Here is a 21,150-nt window from a genome sequence, read left to right as displayed (position 1 = left end):
ACAAATAGTGATGTTAATATTTATAATATTTTATTATTTTCATTCCATATAGTCACATCTAGCAGATTAGAGCTGGACGATAATAAAGTTTACATTTTGCAAAGATACAGGCAATCAAGCAGTTGAGGTTTGATTTAGTATATATCACCTTACATGAGCACAGTATATCGTATGTATCCAGATAAAGTTGAACATACTTACAAGCGCCTTTGCACCGCATATTCTAGGAACTTAGTTCTATAAAGAAGCCAACAGGGTCGTTCTGAGAGAACCAATTACTCCCTCGGGCTGTTTTCCTGGTTGCATTCGCACCGGCAACAGGAACTCTGAAGCGGTCAATAGGGATGTCTTTATTCGCGGCATTTAGCATTTACAATGTTACATGTTTTTGATGTGTGTTGCGGGTTTTGTGATAACGGAGTGTAAACATGTAAATCCTTGCGTAAATTGTGAGCATGAAAATCTAGATATAGAGTTTCCTAGAACTAGGAACCTGCAAACTGAACACACCAAAAAGCTGGAACTTCCGCCAATAGTTCTAGGAACTATGAAAAGGTTTCTCCGGTGAGAAAGCGCCTTTATATACCGTTATTTTAAGTGTTGAGCGCTAGTTACATTTTGCGATGAAATAAAAAAATCAGGCAGTTACGATTTGCTGAATAGTATACAGTATATATCGCTTTAGGTGCATGTATTATATATGTATTAGTGTTGTCAAAAGTACCATTCGGTACTGAAATTTTAAAAACGTTAATTTCCCGCTAACATTTGAGCCCTGTTGAACGGATTCTTAAACAGCGCTGATTGGTCATTGTGTTCATGCGCTCAACTAGGGCTGCACGATTATTCGATATTAAATCGCAAAGGCGATGAATCGTGATTACAGAAGCTGCGATTGTCATGCGTATATTTCAGTGAAGCACGGTTCTGTGATCAGCAGTAAATCTCCATCCGAAGGCCAGAGGGCGCTCTCGTGCTGAAACTCCAAATATGCCTTGCAGAAGCAACCCAGGAAATGCCTATAGCGGTTGCTGAATAAACAAAAGATTTAACTGCTTTAATTGATTCAATGTGACTAATAAACACAACTACGACAATATATAGTTTATCTGAGTTCGTCTTATAATTTTTATAATAATAAAAGTATATAATAATGCAATGCTAGTCGACATAGCCTTTATCACTTCTTGGAATACTATGAAATATGTTCTGTGTAAGAAGCCACATCATCTCAGAGACGGATTTATTTCAAACACTCGACTGACGTTATGAAGTGAGTTTGGAGTAAAAACATGTTATTAAATGTGGTATTTTCACGTGCTTTCAGATGGAACAGCATTTACTACACAGAGCCGTAGTTCACTGACAAGCTATGCAAACAGCTTTCATAATTGCGCGATTAAATCATCTGCGATTATGAACACGATTTTGCGTAGCTTGTCAGTGAACTACGGCTCTGTCTAGGAAATGCTGCTCCATCTGAAAGCATGTGCTGGAGATTTACTACTAATCACAGAACCGGCTTTACTGGCAAGATGCGCATGACAATCGCATTCGATTAATCATGCAGTCCTACGCTCAACAGATCCGTCTGTGATTGGCTTCAATGATCATCGCTTCACGCTCTTCACCGAGCACTCACACAGAAACACACGGGAGTGTTTGATAGCTGCATCTATCTGGGGTCCATCTATATCCAGACATATTAGGGATCCACTGATAGACACTGAACAGTGCTCAAATGTTAGCGGGAAATGGAAGTTTTTTAAATTTCAGTACCGAATGGTAATTTTTATGAGTCTTTGTCTGTAAGCATGGTATTTTGCATATGTAATTCGCTGGAGTGTTGAGGCACAAATTAGTACCGATTCTTAGAACATCAATATGTTGCATAGGTATCAGCATATAATATACACACTTGTTTCGATCATAGGAAGGCGAATTCATAGATACTAGACATGAAATAGTTACTTATCTGAATGAGTGGTTTATCGTACGCATGAATAAAAATAGTCTATAATACAACAGATTAAATACAACACAGCAATAATATACACAATGGCCTGAAGAAAATGGGTGTTCATTCAAAGAAGGTTTTCCTATGAATTAATTAGTAGAAAAGTCAGTTTCTCCTGTGCATTTGTGCCTTTCTTATGAGGAAAATGAGGGAGTTTATCCCCTGCATTCCTTTTAGGCCATAAAGCCAGTGATATCAGCATTGGTTACCATGGAACCAGAGGCCTGTTCTGCCTTTCTGAGGTGTTAGGTGCATTTCGGGGGAAGGGTCCATAGACCCTCGTAATTGGCCATTTGGTTAGGTGATGGGGAGTTCGATATTATTTGTTAAATATAACAAAAAGTTGTGTGTCTGATTGGTCCAAATGCTACACGGGAAATGGAAGTTTTTTAAATTTCAGTACCGAATGGTATCGCGATTGGTATTTATGACAACCTAACATGTATGCAAATCAAGTTGGATATAATATATCACTGTGCAATAATACAGTTTACATTTTTGGGACCTTAAACAGCCGAGATTTGCTTTATAATTTATACTACTTTATGTGAGTATATAGGGGTGTGCCATATCATACTGTCCATGATAATACCGGTATAAATTTTTACATGAAAAAAAAAAAAGTGTCATATCGCGATATCAATGATATAGCGACGCGATGACATATGGCGGATATACGTTCCCTAGCACGCACAACAACACCACAAACCCAATAGGTGTGTTCGACTTGAAGCAGCGCTGCGCAGACTGACTGGTGAATGGCATCAAAGTATCGCGAGAGCAGTTCTAGAGCATATTCGAGCGCACACTCTTACCTTCAAAAATAGGCGAGGCGCATATCTTTAGTGAAGCAGTGCGAAATATACATTTTGTTTTTCATTTTCTGCACTTCCCTTTAGTTTTCTTCACAAACACACACATTTCCCCTCGTCTCTGTTGGCGTGCGGCTCTAATTGGAGGATTCTGCCTGCAGATATCTGCCCTCGGACTACTACGGAAGAGTACAATTAGTGTGGACATGTGCATTTGTTTGCCTCTCCACAGGCGCTCGGATTGTGCGCTATGCAGCAAATAAAACTAATCCACAGAGATAAAGTGAATAAAGGGCCTGATGCTGATAAGCTAAGACAGCTCTCCTCCTCTCCTCCTGTGCTGGGCTGTTTTCTGTGGGTGGCTAGTGGAGATATTATTCATAAGACTGTGATGAGAAAGACAGATAGCGAGAGAGCTAAAGATGCTGCATTATTTGAAGGCAGTTCAGGCTGCTTCTACAAAGCACTCACCTCCTTGTTCAGGAAAAATGATGGAAAGTTTCATAGCTAAATGTAAAATTACAAAGCTGCTCGCTTCATAAATCAAAGCACGCCACAGGAATGTCCCTGAGGGCTTTCCAAATATTAAAAGGAACAACAATTATGGACATTTTCTCTTAATCTAGTTTGCCTGACCAAGGTACTAAACAAAAATGCATTTATGAGCAAACTGTATGAGCATTAACTAACAGTTCACCATCATGTTGTTCCAAACCAGTATGACGATCTGGTTTGATGTCAATGAAAATCATGAAATATTGGATGATGATCGTCACTGACGTCAAAACTAATCTGAACTCACATGACAGGATTAAAGAGCTATGAATGTGGGGAAGGGTTTCAGCAAACAAAACTTTACATTTCAGTTTTATATTTCACTATTGCATGGCTTCAGAGGAGTTATTTAGAGGAATGTAATCATATCTGTTTTATGACATTTATAAAGTCATTGTTAAAGCTGAAGCAGGCACATCCCTATAGACAGCTGCAAGGATGAAGTATTTTTGTAGGCCAAAACCATAAACGAGAGCCTTTTTAGCACTTCTAGGTCTATCGTCCTGAAATCAATGGGGTTGTTTTTTTTAACAGGTTTTTGTTTAAATGCCTGATATAAGGTCTGTGGTGAACAAGTTCAAGATATTTTCATGTTTTATTCTACAAAATAAAATACATCAGTAATACCCCCTTGAGATTTTTAAAAGCATTTACTTGTCTTCGAAAAGGCGGTTGCTATCAAGTGGCTAAATGGGAATACAGTGTCTGTGACATTAAACGTCATTTCCATTAAACTCATTTCCCCTTCCACAGCTCCAATGTCTTTATAATCGTACTCTTGCAAATTATACTTCAAACTTTAAGGGAAAATGTATTCTTTAAATAAACACTTAAAGAGTTGTCAAAAGCTTAGTGATGGTGATGCTGAAGTGGGTGTAGTTTGTTTATAGTCTACTTTTAGCTTTTAACTTATGGCAATTGTATTTAGACTTCAAAATTCATAAAAGTTCATTCATGAAGATTATCTTGATGAACAGAACATACAAGAATCATACATCTTTGTTGGTTGAAGAGATATTTTCTGCAATAATCCAAAAGTCAAAAGAAAAATCCTATTGGGTTTTTGTCAAGCGAACCAGGGTGATGCAAACTTAAAATATATCACTGCAATGTCCTAATGCATCAAAAAAGCACTAACAATACTCTGCAAAACATTTCAATATATACAAATGAAAGATTTGTATACATTGTTTTTTTCCTGTCTAATTACACTGAAACTCCTAGTACACATGCTCCAGATTTGTTAAGCCTTGGTTATCATGCTGGTGAGACAGGTTCAAGTCTGATAATTTTACACATGCAGTACACACTAGGGCTGTGTGTAAAATAAAATAAAATAAAATACAATCTTTCTAATAACGCAAATCTAGACCCCAAAAAAAGAAGAAAAAAAATCCACAGGAAACCATCACTCATCCCTCCTGATAAGTAACCTAAAAATCCCTCCATTTCTTTCTCCAGTCTTATTTAGTAAACTCCTCACAACAAGGTCAAGTCTCTCATCTCTCCCTGGCTTGGCTCAGTCTCAGAGGGACAGGACCCTGTGAGCAGCCTGAGAAGAGGACCCTGCTAGTCCCAATACGCTGAGATGTGTCTGCAACACGGTTTCCTGTCGACAGGCCCATCAGCATGAAGCCGCACACCACACAGACCCGAGAGAGCAGTGCTGCTGGGACAGCATGTAAACTCAACCTGCAGACCACAGCCCGTCACGTTAACAAGTCTGAACAGCCTGTCCACACAGCAGATACAACAGGTTAGACGTGTGACAAGGAGGGAGGTATATGACGTGCACAAACACACACACACACTACACCCACATACCCACTAGAGCAGTAAATCGGCCGCCACACTTGTCAACAGAGCACCTGAGCAAAAACAAAAGCACAACTGTATAGTAAAAACACCCCTCCATATGACAGAGAAGTCCTGGTTGATATTTATTAGCAGTCAACCACTATGGGTTTTTTTTAATAGCCGATGCTAATATCTATAAAGCAGGTTGGTCAATTATAATACTTTTACAATTACAAAACGTAATGATGACAAATGCAACGTTTACAAAATTGTAAAAATCAAACGTTCAGTTATTTTACACAAAAATCGCAGAAAATGTTTACTTTTTATTTGACAAAGCTATAAATTGCTATTAACTAGCAAATTAAAATTACCTAAAGGGATAATTCGCCCAAAAATTAAAATTCTGTCATTAATTACTCGCCCTCATATTGTTCCAAACCCTTAAGGCCTTTGTCCATCTTCAGAACACAAATTAAGATATTTTTGGTCAAATTCAAGACTTTTTGCACACAAAAAGTATTCTTATAGCTTCATAAAATTACAGTGGAACCACTGATGTCACATGGACTATTTTAACAATGTCCTTACTACCTTTCTGGGCCTTGAACATGGTAGTTCCCTTGCTGTCTATGCATGGTCAGAAAGCTCTCGGATTTCATCAAAAATATCTTAATTTGTGTTCCGAAGATGAACAAAGGTTTTATAAGTTTGGAATGACATGACATGAATTTTCATTTTTGGATGAACCATCTCTTTAAATGTAGCATCTTAAATCACACTAAATTCTAAAACACATTAAAATCTATTTAAAAATAATGAAAGCATGTTTCTAAACTAAATGAGCACAAGAAATATTAAATATACTTATTTTCATTTATACAAACCAATACAACAATGCCTAGCTATAAACAGCGATGTTTACATGTATTTTATTCAAATATTTAAATTACACACTTAAAGTGATGTGCAAATGAATCACTGAGGTAAAGTTCTGAACTGATTCAAATAGTTTGATCCGATTCACAAAGTCACCTTAACTCAAACTCTATGGCCAATTTTGCAATTTAAGTTTAAAAGTGTTTAAGAACAGAGATGCTGAAAGTTTTGTCCTAACATTCTCCTATATGCAAGTTGTGAAACAATTTGTGAAATTAATGTTCTGAACTGATTCAAATAGTTTGATCCGATTCACAAAGTCACCTTAACTCAAACTCTATGGCCAATTTTGCAATTTAAGTTTAAAAGTGTTTAAGAACAGAGATGCTGAAAGATTTGTCCTAACATTCTCCTATATGCAAGTTGTGAAACAATTTGTGAAATTAATCAGAGATGCACCGATTGCAATTTTCTTGGTCGATTCCGATTTCCGATTTTTTTGTTAGCAAACAAAAATCTACTTTTCTTCAACGCAAAGTTTTATTTTCATAAAAAAACACAAGTAAAAAGTCAGTAATAAAATAAGAACAAATAAAAAAAAATTGCAAACAACAGCACAAATAAATGCAATAGAATAAAGAGAGCTATGAAAAGTTTTTATTCAGTTAAGAAAGAGTACAGAAATTAAAGCAATCAAATATAAAATAAGGCGGTAGCACTTTTAGCTTAGCTTAGCATAGATCATTGAGTCTGTTTAGACCATTAGCATCTCGCTCAAAAATGACCAAAGAGTTTTTATATTTTTCCTATTTAAAACTTGACTCTTCTGTAGTTACATTGTGTACTAAGACCGACGGAAATGTTACGGAAACGAAAACTGAGTATAGTTCCTAGCCATATCGGCCTACAAAATCGTTTCCGATCGGCCGATTCACCGATCCGGGCCGATCATGATGAAAATCGTCCGATTCCGATCCCTGGCTGATCGATCGGTGCATCTCTAAAATTAATCTAATGATTTTAGCAAACTTACTGGGAAAATGCATTGAAATAATTGCGATATTCATAATGTAGCTTAACTTCATTGCTAATATATGTGAATATACTCATTACCCAGCTCAAATGCACACACACATACACATCAATCCAGAAACACTCTAAAAATATTCCTCACACCTGAGGGATACAGAGACCCAAACACCTGCTCCCCTCTGCCTCTCACAGCAATGACAGAAGCAGAAAACCCAGACAGAGAAAGAGTTTAAACAGCACGGCAGATGGATCAACAGAGACAGCGCAGCCGCTGCCAGCAAAAGCTACGCTATGCGACAGGAGCCAGTGAAGTCCACACGCACACACCTGCACCTGCATTACCGGCTCACGCATGCCAACTAGGATGCTTCGTTCAAACCTTCAATCTGCGGTTTACGTTCCACTCATTATCATTAGTTCGCAAAGTTTCATTTCAACTAGCAACATCAAACTGACGCAACACAAAAACACAACTTTCCCCAAGCACAAACGATTCACAAACCCAAACGCTTTGCTGACATACAGCACGACACGTCACGTCACGAAACTTTGCACACAATAACAAAACACGCCCACTAACGCCATACAAACCAACTCCGTACAAATAGAGCCTACTGCGGGATCTAGGAAAGGGGGGTAGAAACACGACAATCTTCTCTCTAAGGTGGCAGCTGATGGAAGGGTTTATCCCTGGAGGATCAAGCCACTGCGAGCGCCTTTTTTTCCGTCCCCACCAGCAGTCTGAGCAGGCATGACGCATGCCTGGATGAGAAGAGGATGATGAAGCTGTTCCTTAGCTCCTCGGTCTCCCCCCGCACCTCGATTCGCGCCCCTTCGTGCCGCCTCCATCTCTGGGCTTTCTGCAGGCGCACGCAGCAACCAAAGGGGAGCCAGTTCACACTCATCTCTCCCCATGGCCACCCGACCTCCAATCTAATTAAGCTCTGAGGCGGAGAAGATTAGGCACCCGGAGAGAGAGGGCGAGGGAGAGAGAGAGAGGGACTATAAATAAGACTCACGGAGCCACGGCGAGTCCTGAACGACTGCACAGCGCGTGCCCACTTTCGGCACAGCACCGTTTTCATGTCTGCGCTCTCTCTCTCTCTTTCGTTCTCTCGCTGTGATTCTGCCGGCTCCTCTTCTTATGTAATCCTAATACACAACTGGCCTACATTTACACACACACACACACACAGATCAATACCTACATATTTATGTGTGTACTGACGGAGTGTATACAATATTAGCCTATGCACACACACACACACACACACACTCCCAAGAAATCCCAAAAGACTGCAGCGATCCGCAGGACAACGGTGTTCACTTTAATATTTAACATAGTGCACTGCTGATGAAACTTTACAACGTTTTAAAAAGGCTTTAGGAGGGTGGCTTCCACTTCCATATGTATTTGTAGCATATATATAAGTCTTTTAGTGTTATGTATTTATCAGTGATGCATTTTTTTACTGAAATCAAAGTACAATAATCAACACTCAAGCAAAAACTGAGGTGTAAATAAATATTTAAAGCAGCTTTTATATAAACTTTTTTAATGATATAATCAAGTTTCAATTGATTGTTGAATATACACAGAGTGGCGGTAACAAAAACGTATATGTAAGTTTTGTAAGATTTGCAATATCTAAATTGCACAATATGTAAGATTTTTTTATTAAAATATCCAAAAACCACTAGAACAGTGTTATATATTTTGCTGACTTGTGTACTTACATTATCCCAAATGTTTCGAAGAATGTTTAAATCCAGAGAAATAAGCAATTTTAACTAGTGACACGGAGCGTGTCCATAGTGTCATTGTGTCGCCTGCCAATGACGTCATACCCCCTCGATTTCCAGTTTTGTTTTGTAGAAAACATGGAAACACCAAAGACGCTTTGATATGTTGTGCGCTTTATTAGACCGGTGACAACTGCACAGAGTAGCATTATAACAGAACTTTCAAATGTATCTAGCATGATAAAACAGTGCTGCTTTTTTCTCCCACATACACACGACCGGAAGGAGCGGAAGCGGTCGACTGTGGCATAATAAAAGCTCCGCTGCTTTTGAGCCGTGTGTCACGCTCGTTCAGCGGCCTCGTTTCGCTTTGATGGCTTTCAGCCTCACCCTACTTCATTCTACTACGTTAATAAATCATTAGCTCATCCATGAACATGATTTCTGCCTGAGTCCCGTCAGATTGCATCGGCTGTGGTGATGAAGACGACAACTCCCATGATTCCACACTCAGTCACGACGTCATCAAACTACGCCTTTGTCTATTTGTTTATTTTGAATACGCGCCCTCTAGCGGCAAAAATTACATATTGTGCCTTTAAATAATGAAGACAACATTTAAGTAAAAATATAATGTAATGTAATATAGTGCATATTTTATCAAAATAATCTCCCTCTTCAAATAGGTTAAAATTGCTTAATGCAGCAACTAATACACATTACAAAAAGGCATGTTTTCTAAATAGAAAATATTTGAAAGTCCAGACTTTGTTACATATCAAAACTAGGGCCTTTCGCACCGCGGGAACCTTTTCATAGTACCAGAACTACAAAGACGCTTTGATATGTTGTGCGCTTTATTAGACCGGTGACAACTGCACAGAGTAGCATTATAACAGAACTTTCAAATGTATCTAGCATGATAAAACAGCGCTGCTTTTTTCTCCCACATACACACGACCGGAAGGAGCGGAAGCGGTCGACTGTGGCATAATAAAAGCTCCGCTGCTTTTGAGCCGTGTGTCACGCTCGTTCAGCGGCCTCGTTTCGCTTTGATGGCTTTCAGCCTCACCCTGCTTCATTCTACTACGTTAATAAATCATTAGCTCATCCATGAACATGATTTCTGCCCGAGTCCCGTCAGATTGCATCGGCTGTGGGGATGAAGACGACAACTCCCATGATTCCACACTCAGTCACGACGTCATCAAACTACGCCTTTGTCTATTTGTTTATTTTGAATACGCGCCCTCTAGCGGCAAAAATTACATATTGTGCCTTTAAATAATGAAGACAACATTTAAGTAAAAATATAATGTAATGTAATATAATAATAATAATGTAAAAAGTCTGGAGAACAGCGATAGATGGACGGACGCTGAAGTGCAGGCACTTGTAGCAAATGTAGCACTGCCAGTTGTTGTTGGAGATTCTTAGTCCTCCTTTCCGTTCTTTCAATCGCTTTACGTATACGTCGACTTTCCATGTCCATTATTGTGAAACCCGCGAGACACTACAAAAACACAGGGTCCTCCATCCTCCTGTTGTTGATGTTGTTCTTCTTTGTTTCTGTTGTTGAACGCCGCGCTGTCGACCGGCTTACATCACTTCTTAGTACACACTCTCGGTGCGAATGCAACCCTTTAAATGGTACTGGGAAATAGTTCGCGCAAAATCGACCCTACTTTAGTACTGTACATTTAGTTCTGGAACTAAAGCGGTGCAATAGGCCCTAAAAGCAACAAAGCACAAAAGCCTTTTGCAATTATTGGATGTGAGGTCGAGACACAAATTATGTTTAGTTACATTTTTGTTCACGCGTCACCTGAAAACAGCAAAGACTAAAGGCCAATGTATACTTTGTATTTTACGTTTGCATTTTTATGTGGACGGAGATTTTTTTTAAAACGGAAGAAGGAAAAACTTGTTTATAAAAATACTCGTGTACGTGTGGACATGGCCTAAGAGATCTCTTCTTTTGTATAATCCTTAGAAGCCAAAATCGAAATAAAAAAAATACAATTAGCTTAATAAAACAGCCACAGGCCTAAAGTGTAAGCAGATGTTTGAATGTTTAGTTCTCTCTTCTATCATAATTAAACAGGGCTTTCATGTTGCGCGTGCTGAAGCTCCTCCGCGTGCGCGCGATCTCGCTTCTGAATTGCGAATAGCAAAAATGCATCATAGACAAATGTTTGAAAAACAGCTGGCGACTCTGGTGAGATAGAATTTGCAAGATAATGTGTATATATACCAATAATAAATGTATGTGTGTTTTATTCATTTCTCCAGTACCGATACCAGAACCGTTAACGTCAGAGCTTATCGATACTCCGGTCTTTCATAATTTAGCCCCGGGACCGATTAAATACCATCCCTACACGACACTGTCTCTGTTAGCAGTGAAAAGAAGATTAGAGGCTTTTACGCCCACTAACAATCTCCTGCCGTCACTGTCCATATTAGCAAGACCCCTAGTCCTTAACAAGTACCTATAAGATGAGTATAAGATGATGATGACCCGCTGATGCACCCAGCAGCTAATACACACACTCTAATATGCTTGACCCGACTCAAAAGATCTTCATTTCAATTACTGTACAATTTAATTATACAGGCCTAGGCATTTTCACATCAGACAGACATAATTACTGATGATTATGAATTTACACATTACCTTAAAAAGGTTACCTAAAAAAAATCTCTCTTACCATTCAAAATTTTAGGGTTGGTAAGATTTTTTAATGTTTTTAATTAGTCTTTTATGCTCACCAAGGATGCATTTATTTTATTAAAAATACAGTGAAAACAGTAATATTGTGAAATATTACTACGGTTTAAAAATCATGGTAAAGCTGAATTTTCAGTATCATTACCCCAGTCTTTAGTGTCACATGATCCTTTAGAAATTATTCTAATATGCGGATTTGCTGCTCAACAAATGTCTTATCAATGTTGAAATCAGTTGTGATACTTAATATTTTTGTAAAAAAAAAAAAACTTTTTTGACACTATGAATGTCTTTACTGTCACTTTTGATAAGTTTAATACATCCTTGCTGAATGAAGATATTAATTTATTTAAAAAAAAATGTAAAATAAAACTACTGATCCCAAAGTTTTGAATGGTAGTGTAAAATACAATTTAATGATTATTTAATAAAAAAAGTTAATCAATTATCAGCATAGTTGTTTTCTAATATAATAATATTACACAATATAATTACATTTAAATTTGTGAATTTGACAGACACAATGCAACAAACACTGAACATTACATGTTAATTTCTTTTAAACCCATGACCTTGACAGCACTACAGGAATGTCATAATGTCTTACAATAACAGCAACAATGTGTATTCATAAGCTGTTCCATGGCAAACATTATACAAGTGGTTGATTTGTATTACTCAGTACTGACATCAAAACAGGCACTAATTTAACAAGCAACCAAAAAGCAAAAAGGCCTTGACATCATTCCTATGAGAAAACAATGAATCCCCAACAGAAAAAAACTTACTGGAGCACAGTCACTCTTTCCTCAGAACACTGGGGTGTAAAAATAGAGCGAGTGAACACTTACACAGAAAGCAGCACAGGGACAGACATCCACAGACTGATGCTCTTTGTTTGCTTCACTGGACAGCCAGTCCTCCAAAATAAAGCACTAACTGTCTCAGAAAACAACTCCAACAATGGATGGAGAAAGAACCTCTTAGTAATCTAGATTGTTGAACAAGCATGTCTGGGGAGTGAGGCTGAAAAATGTTATACAGAAATCAAACAGTGTGTCTTTTGGAAGAATAAATACTTTAAGAATGCTGTGAAAATAAATATGCACAGCAGTAATATTTTTTATAAAAGTTTGCAAAAACCCTGCACAATTACAATCAAAATTCATGTCAAAACAACACTATGTTGGAGCCGTTCAAATCAATTTAATCTAGCTGTGGTATTAAAAAATTTAAATATAAAAATGCAATAAAATAAAAAAATGTAAATCAATTGCTATATATCTGATAAAGTTTCATAGATTCTTAAATGACATTAAAGTTGCTGTGGTCAGCCATTCAAATCAATCATATCAACTGTTTGGCAAACTTCTCATCACATCCTTAAACAAGACAGCTTCTCTACAAAGCCCCGCCTCCAAAGATATTTCAGCCAATCTAATGTTAGCATGCCAAATGACAGGCAGAGGCATATAGAGTCTATAACACAGACAAGTGTGATTTGTGAAGACACCTATTTCAGTGACATCTGTCAGAAAGAAGGACGTTTCATGTGTGGCTAAAAAAAAAAGCGTTAAATGAAGATAAAATATGATGTAAATGATTGTAAATGTCCTTCACATTTCTACCATGCAATTTAACAAATACATTTTCAACACCACACACACAGTCCTCCCTGCATACACCATGACATTCCTCTATGAATTCAGAGTGTTTCTGCTCGAGCTGTGAGCGGACTAGTCTCCTTGAAATTCATTGTCATTTTCGATATGGTTCCTCTTGTAATAAAACATTTCCCCCTTTCTGCATGCGTTTCCTTAAATAAAAGACACGTCCTATTTTAGAACCTAACAGACCATAACAAATGAATTCTACAATTAATGCTTAAAACAGTTATGGCACATTGTGATAAATCTAACAGCATTCATCAAAAACCAGCTAGCTAAAAGTAGGGCTGTGCGATTAATCGAAATCGTCATAAAATCGCGATTTGAGCTTGTGCGATTTCTAAATCGCTTTAAAGCATGCTTTTCCGCGCCCCTGACCTCCAGCAGTATGCTATCCGAACCAATCAGAATGCAATGCGCCTAAATGGAGCACGAGAACAGAACAGACCGGGCGGGCATACAAACGTAACGCCAGGTTCACACACTCTGTCTGTGGTGCGTATTTTTTCCGTGCCCATGTTAACGTATCAGAGCGTTCACACTGCAAGATATTGCGGTCCGGCAGTGCGCTCCAGGAGCGGTGTGTCTGCAGCAGTCATGCTGCGATCATTTCCGCACGGAGTATAGGCCCGGGTATACTTCACTGCAGTCAGGAGCGGACTGCAAACGCATCCTGTGAGAAAGCAAAATGAGTCCGTGCTGCTTCTGCACCGCATACACATACTGTATACGCACTGCAGACGGAGTACGTGTGAACTTGGCGCAACAAATCTAGTTCAACATCTGAGGCAATGCCACAAAGAGCTCTATGACCAATGCATGGCAAAAAAAATCCCTGGACACGGGATTTTTATTTCTGCCATATGTCTAGAGACATTTTGTTACACCTTTACTTAGTGATTATTTTGCCTTATGTCTGTTCTAGAGACATGTTACAACTTTTTGATAATGCTCTAATTGGTTTTCTTTTGGAAATGTTTCAAATTCATACTGAATGCATTAATGACTGTAAAGCATGTCTGTGTGTGTCAAAATCGTGATTAAAATCGAAATTGAAAAACTGATCAAAGAAATCGCGATAGTTTTTTTTGTCCATATCGCACAGCCCTAGCTAAAAGTCATACACTGCCGTTCAAAAGTTTGAGATTAGTAAGATTTTTTTAAAGAAATTACTTTTATTCAGCAAGAATGCATTAAACTGATCAAAAATGACAGTAAATACACTTATAATGTTACAAAATATATCAAACCTATATAAAATAAATGCTTGCATCTGAACTTTATTAACAAAAAAAAAATACAGAAAAAATGCATTACAGCTTTAACAAAAATATTTAGTATAACTTTTCTGCATCGATAATAATTATGTTTCTTGAGCAGCAAATCATCATATTAGAATGATTTCTGAAGGATCATGTGACACTGAAGACTGGAGTAATGATGCTGAAAATTCAGCTTTGGATCATAGGAATAAATTACATTTTAAAATATATTTAGATAGAAAACAGTTCATTTAAAGTGTTGTAATATTTCACAATTTTACTGTATTTTTGATCCAATAAATGCAGCCTTGGTTAACGTAAGACATTAAACATTTAAAAAAATCATACCAACCCTACACACTGCAACAAAAAAAGATGAGAATACATAAAGTAATGATGCTGAAAATTCAGCTTTGGATCATAGGAATAAATTACATTTTAAAATATATTTAGATAGAAAACAGTTAATTTAAAGTGTTGTAATATTTCACAATTTTACTGTATTTTTGATCCAATAAATGCAGCCTTGGTGAACGTAAGACATTAAACATTTAAAAAATCATACCAACCCACAAACTTTTGAATAGCAGTATATATATATACATACAGTATATATACACACCGCAACAAAAAAAGATGAGAATACATTAAAAAAAAACTGAACCCAAACCTTGATTAAGAGTTGGATCAGTTGATATGAAGTGAATCAGCACTGTTCTGAGAAACTAACGCATTAAATCTACGCCATGTTCATGTCTTATTAAAAGTTGTCTCTAACCACTCTAAAATATTAAACACAGTTCTGTTAACCACAAATTAAAAAATCATGCAGTCAGAAAGTATGGAAAACTGTCAGCATTTTTACTTCAACGTCATCAAAGCTTAAAATATTGATAGAAAAACGGTCCGAATGCTTTGGCATGTTAAGAGACACTTCAAAAAGTCCAGATTCCCAGTGACACTTCTATTAGACAATAAATCAAGATCAAAGTACAGAAGCAGAAGCGTATTACCCAAGTCCACATCCTCTTCCCGCGTCCTAAATCAGATGACCCTGTTCTGTTACGAATCATTTGAAACGCAGCTTCATCGTCAAAGAGAAACAAATGGTGCCGTTTCACCGAGCAGCTGCCACATTTTCCTCAACCACTGCCCAACTATTTCCCATCCTGTTATGAGGCTTTAACAGTGTTGTCTACGTCTAATAGACAGTCGTAAATAGGGTCAGCATGCATCTCAGACAAGGATCCGGTGTTCTGTAGTGGGGCAGGAGACGGCAGGCACATTTAATCCGTGGTGTAGGGTAAATCTTTATTTGGATGTGTGGATGGCCCAGGCTCGTCTGTATATCACATTGAATTTCTTCAAGTGGCTGGTTGAGGGGTGTCGGACATAAAAACTCGTCCAAACGGCTACGAGAGATGAGGAGAATTCTTCAAGCGCCACTCCTTCCGCTAATAATACAACAGCTAACGATGCCATCCCAGCTTCCGTGTCATTACCGAAGGGATGACACCTCACTTAGCCACGCACACTCCTGCTATGTGATGTAAACGATACCATGAACAGGTTTCTGGCATTGGATGTTGAAACATTATACACACACATACAGTATAGAGAAAGAGAGAGACTTAGCATCTCAGAATAGCAACTCCACCACAACTGATAATTGGCTACTATGCAGCCGGAGGCATGTTAAATGGCGGTCATTGAAAAAAAAAAAAAAACGTATCAAGTGGGTAAAATGTAAATCAGCCCATGCAGGGGGAGCTTTTTTTGGCCATTTATCAGTCGTGTCCTCATGCAGAGTCCAGGCTAAAGCCTCTGAGCAGAAGTGTTACAGTGAAGACTGGAAACTGGGCCGAACGCCTATCGCGAGTGTTTGTTATCTGTGCTTGCTATCCTCCCTTGTGCTGTGTCCTGCAGGGAGCTGGTATGAATGTGAAGGGCCAAAAATGAAAGTTTGAGGTGTCTCGTGTAGTACATCTGTGGGTACAGATGTACTTGTGTATCCAATAATTAGTCTGAGGGTCATTTTGAGGCCGGTGTGTTCTGTTTTCTGCACATCATAAGAGTGTGTGTCAATCTCTGTTTGGAATAGAGTTTGTTTCGAGTCAATATTACATTGATCAACAATGACATTCACAACTGCGCTGTTTGTTCTATAGTATGCAGCTGCCAATTTATTTACACAATATTTCAAAAACTGATAGAGCCTGCGTTATTGTAAAGCCACAGTTTAAGAGTACTCAATAAATAAATAAATAACACGAACACCAATAATTTAACCAATAGTTTTGCATGCATCGTTTGAGTATTTCCAGTCAAGCAATTATTCAAGTCAACAGAGAACACGTGCAAATAGTCAGATGAGGGTTATTAGCAAACTAAAACTAATACCACACCAAAAAAAAAAAAGAATATTATGAATATTAACTCAAAATATTAAAAATATAAATTTTTTTACAAAATTAATTCAAAATTTTTTCAAAAGTTATGTTTTCAAACTGATTTAAAAAAAATTTTTTTATCTCATTTTCATTTCATGGAGTTCTTTACACACAAAAATATTAAAAAAAAATTTAATTAAAAATGTTAGACAACTAACGGAAATAAATCAATTTAAGTTGAAGTATTCTAATTATTAAAATCGCTAAAAAATTAAATAAAATAATTAATAAGAACAATAAAAAAATTTAATTAAAAAAAAGACAAAACCACATAAAATTACTAAAAGTAAAATTTAAATGAAAATGTTATATTAAGTTTAAAAGTTAAAAATTAAGTTTAAAATAAAAAATGAAGCTAAATAAATAGCATAATTATTATGACTAAAATAACAATAATATATATAAAGAAAACATTTGTCCTGGGTCGTAATAAAGTTTTACTAAATACATAAAATCGGCACTACTTGCCACTACTGGTATTTTTGAAGAGGGCTCACTAAAACACTTCTGTATTCAAAACTAGCACTAAAAACATTGGGCTCATTTCTGCTGTTCAGTTTACAAGAATCACACCATTTGCATGCAACCCTAACTTTGACCTCTTGTGCTCAAGTATATAAAAGTATTCTTAAACAAGAGGCATCAGCATGCGAGCGATGAATTTCATAGAAACAGAGAGAGACAGGAGGCATGAAGCTGAAGGAGTTCTGGTATTTTTAGGGCAGGTCAGGATTACGGCGAAGGCTGGTGGTGACACAATCACAGCGACCCTGCATGCCAAATATCCAAAACCCACAAACATCACAACCATTCTGACACTGAAGAACATGCTGTAAGGAGATCTGAAGGTCACAGTGTCGTCTTCTATGAGGGTTTCCAAACTCGCCGCCTTATATAGAGCATTCCTGCTGTGCGATCTGACGCTACTCACTAAAATTTTCAAAAGAAAATGTCTGGACAAGTGCGGAGCGCGGCGCCGGTTATTCTGCCACAGTGATTTTACATCCCTGGGATGAGGAGGTGTCTAATGCATATTAGCGGCATGTTTCCCATGGTCTCGGCGTGGGATTGGAGGGTTCATGTAAACTGATGCTCACATGATCTTATTATGATTGGTTTTACACGGATGCATAATTTGTGGAGCCTTTAGTAAAATAACTTGCAGCACTGAGAAAGAGGTCATGCTTGCACTGTAAACAATGATAGTAAAACAATAGCTGTCTAACTACTGTATGATGTGCAGATAAAGAGCAAAGAGGATGTGCAAAGCTTGCTCATCCCAAAAAAAAGAGGTCATTAGGAAGCCACGCTTGATGCACACCCAAACATCTATTCAACAAGACAAACTCCCAGGCATGTGTACAGCAGTCTAATTTTACCCACTTCCCATTTGACCCGACCCTACATTCCACAAACATGTATGTGTCAGAGTCTTCTTAGTCATTAAGCCAAGGCCTAAACTACAGAAATCTTCAGATGTTTTCATGTGTATCCTGTTTGGCTACAGCTAAATTTCTGAAGCACAGTCATCAAAGTAAACAGATTGTATCATGGGCTGTTATAATTTCTGCAAAAATGTCAACAATTCTGTGTTTTTCTGTCAATATGGGGTGCTGTGTGTACATTAATGAGGAAAAAAAATTAACTTAAATGATTTTAGCAAATGGCTGCAATATAACAAAGAGTGAAAAATTTAAGGGGGTCTGAATACTTTCCGTACCCACTGTACAAGTGAGTCAGAATACCATGTGACAGTTGTTTTTAATGGCAATGTGTTACTAAAACAATCCGCCGGAATTTTATCATGGTATTTCCAGAGTTTTCTGAACATTCCAATGTGCCAACACATTTGCTTATGCCAGAAGAAAAGCTGTAGTTCAAAATAATGCCAAAAAAGAAAACGCAAACAACAGAATTTGTTTGTCAAAACATTTGCCGTTTATGCTGTTTATCTTGTTATTCAATCAGCTGAAGGTAAAGCAAGCAACAACAAAAAAACCCAAACAAACCATCAAAAACCATAAAATAAGCCCAAACATCAATGTGTTATCAAAGATAAACGCAGTTCTAAATAAATAATGCCATCTGTTATTTATTACCAATATTTGAAACTTTATTTTGTTAAATATTTAATATAATTGTTAAAGGGGTAAAGAACAAGATACAACTTTGTCTAAAGGATAGAATAAAAGAGACAGACAGAATGACAGATAGAATGATAGAACGATAGAGAGAACGATAGATAAATTAAACAGACAGACAGACAGACAGACAGACAGATAGACAGACAGACCGATAGAGAGAACTATACACAGAGCGACAGAACTATAGAACAACAGATAGATAGACAGACAGACAGACAGAGAGAACGATACACAGAGCGACAGACAGACAGACAGATAGATAGATAGATAGATAATCTATAATCCATCTATCCATTTATCTATCTATCTATCATAAAAGCTTAAAAAATAAATTTAGGTTTAGCAGATGCAGTAGATTCTAGTAGATCAGGTTTTTTCTCAAGTTCTTATTTTGCTTCATGTGATTCAGTAATCAATGTCCTACACCAGTATCAGCCATGGATGCCTGCACATTATGCAGCTCAGGCCGAGCTTCCTACAGGTCAAAAGTCCAGCTATGAAAAAGCACCATCTCACAACAGCGTTCAGACAGCTCAGAACGAGCCTGCGCTCCATCAGCCGGTGTACTTTTCCTTCAGGTATCAGGTGCACACCTACAGCCATTACTGGTTACCTGATGCAGAAACCTAACAGCCATCCTGCGCAGCGCTTCTCAAGTCGAGCCGAGATCCTCGACTATCCACATTCCTTTGCTCTGCCGAGTCAACGCATTAAAACAAAACAAACAAGGAAAGATAAGAAGGTAGCAGATTACACCTGTATACTTCCCACAATGCTTTGCATAACAAAAAAAACAGCCCTGAGGGACATATAAGGGCACGGGACTCTGCCCACACTGCAGGTTTCAGCCAATCAGGTCAAGGCTTTCTGATGACGAGCTGAAAGGTAATATGATGAACACAGGAGACTCTTTTACTCGCAGCAAACAGACGACACAAACCTGCTGCTTATGAAACCAACACTCCCTCCCTCTGTTTTCCATGAGGGATACCAAGACGTTTCCGAATGATTGAGTAGAGCTCCGCTGGGAATTCGAGAGCAGTCACTAAATAAAAGAAACCTCAAAACCAAAGCATGTCGAATGCCAACAGGCCACAGGCCAGCAGGGGAGAGGGTGGGGTAGGGAACGTTCGTGTAATTTTTAAGGACAATGGATTCTAATTGACATTTCAAACCTTGTGGTCTTATTCTGGTAAAAGAAGAGGTTGTTTTCTCCCAGCTAATGTGCTGACGGATCACAACGCTTTCTGAGAAAGAGCGGTATTTCAGCTTAGGGTGTAGGAATATATGCAATTTCATGTTAAGATAATGTGAGTTTAGGGACAACAGTGATGTAACAAAGAACCAGCAATTCAATACTACAATAAAAATATATATTTATACAGTTTCAAAATAATACGATAAAGAAATAAATTTAAATCAAATGGAAAAAAAAAACATATTAGCAACAAATTAAATATTAATATATTAAATTAAATAAAAATAATAAAAATAATTAATTAAAATAAAATAAAATTATGAAATAAAATGTAGTCTAACTAAGAAATCATGGTAAATATGTCCAATAATGTCAAAAGAATAAAAAGCCTTTGGGCCTGATTTATTTCAATTGAATTCGGTGCAAACTTTAAAGAAGACATATTGTGGAAAACAATATGTGACCCTGGACCACAAAACCAGCCATAAGAGTCAATTTTTTTAAAATGGAGATTTATACATTATCTGAAAGCTGAATAAATAAATTGTTAGGATATAACAATATTTGGCTGAGATACAACTATTTGAAAATCTGGAATCTGAGGGTGCAAAAAAAAATCTAAGTATTGAGGAAAAAAATCACCTTTAATAATATCCTAATGGTTTTTGGCATAAAAGAAAAATATGATAATTTTGACCCATACAATGAATTGTTGACTACTGCTACAAATACACCCGTGCTAGTTATGACTGGGTCACATATGATAATCAATATAATAATATATATTAATAATTGATAAAGTAATTAATTACATTAATTCATATTTATAGTGAGTGTAAGATTTATAAGAGTGTTCAAAAGCA

General features: G+C 37.3%; 1 protein-coding gene and 1 long non-coding RNA gene across 9 annotated transcripts in view; one reads left to right on the top strand and one right to left on the bottom strand.

The window, feature by feature from the left end:
- The window catches only part of tjp2b (tight junction protein 2b (zona occludens 2)), a 106,691-nt gene that overhangs the window by 42,869 nt on the left and 42,672 nt on the right, over window positions 1–21,150 (bottom strand). Inside the window, exon 1 of one of the 8 annotated variants that reach the window (XM_016290436.1) lies at window positions 19,703–19,741. The exons of 4 other annotated variants lie outside the window; for them this stretch is intronic. In XM_016290436.1, the coding sequence (XP_016145922.1) occupies window positions 19,703–19,726 (24 nt within the window). In that variant the 5' untranslated portion in view covers window positions 19,727–19,741. 3 more of the 8 variants (XM_016290439.1, XM_016290433.1, XM_016290440.1) reach the window with 3 other exon arrangements.
- LOC107598975 (uncharacterized) lies at window positions 93–11,982 on the top strand. The gene is made up of 3 exons (XR_001610621.1): window positions 93–420; window positions 5,158–5,164; window positions 11,967–11,982. It is a non-coding gene; the product is annotated as an uncharacterized lncRNA (long non-coding RNA).

Source organism: Sinocyclocheilus grahami, unplaced genomic scaffold (genome assembly GCF_001515645.1).
Source record: "Sinocyclocheilus grahami isolate Dianchi unplaced genomic scaffold, SAMN03320097.WGS_v1.1 scaffold259.1, whole genome shotgun sequence".
Classification (NCBI taxonomy): domain Eukaryota; kingdom Metazoa; phylum Chordata; class Actinopteri; order Cypriniformes; family Cyprinidae; genus Sinocyclocheilus; species Sinocyclocheilus grahami.
This window is presented reverse-complemented; position numbering and strand designations above follow the sequence as displayed.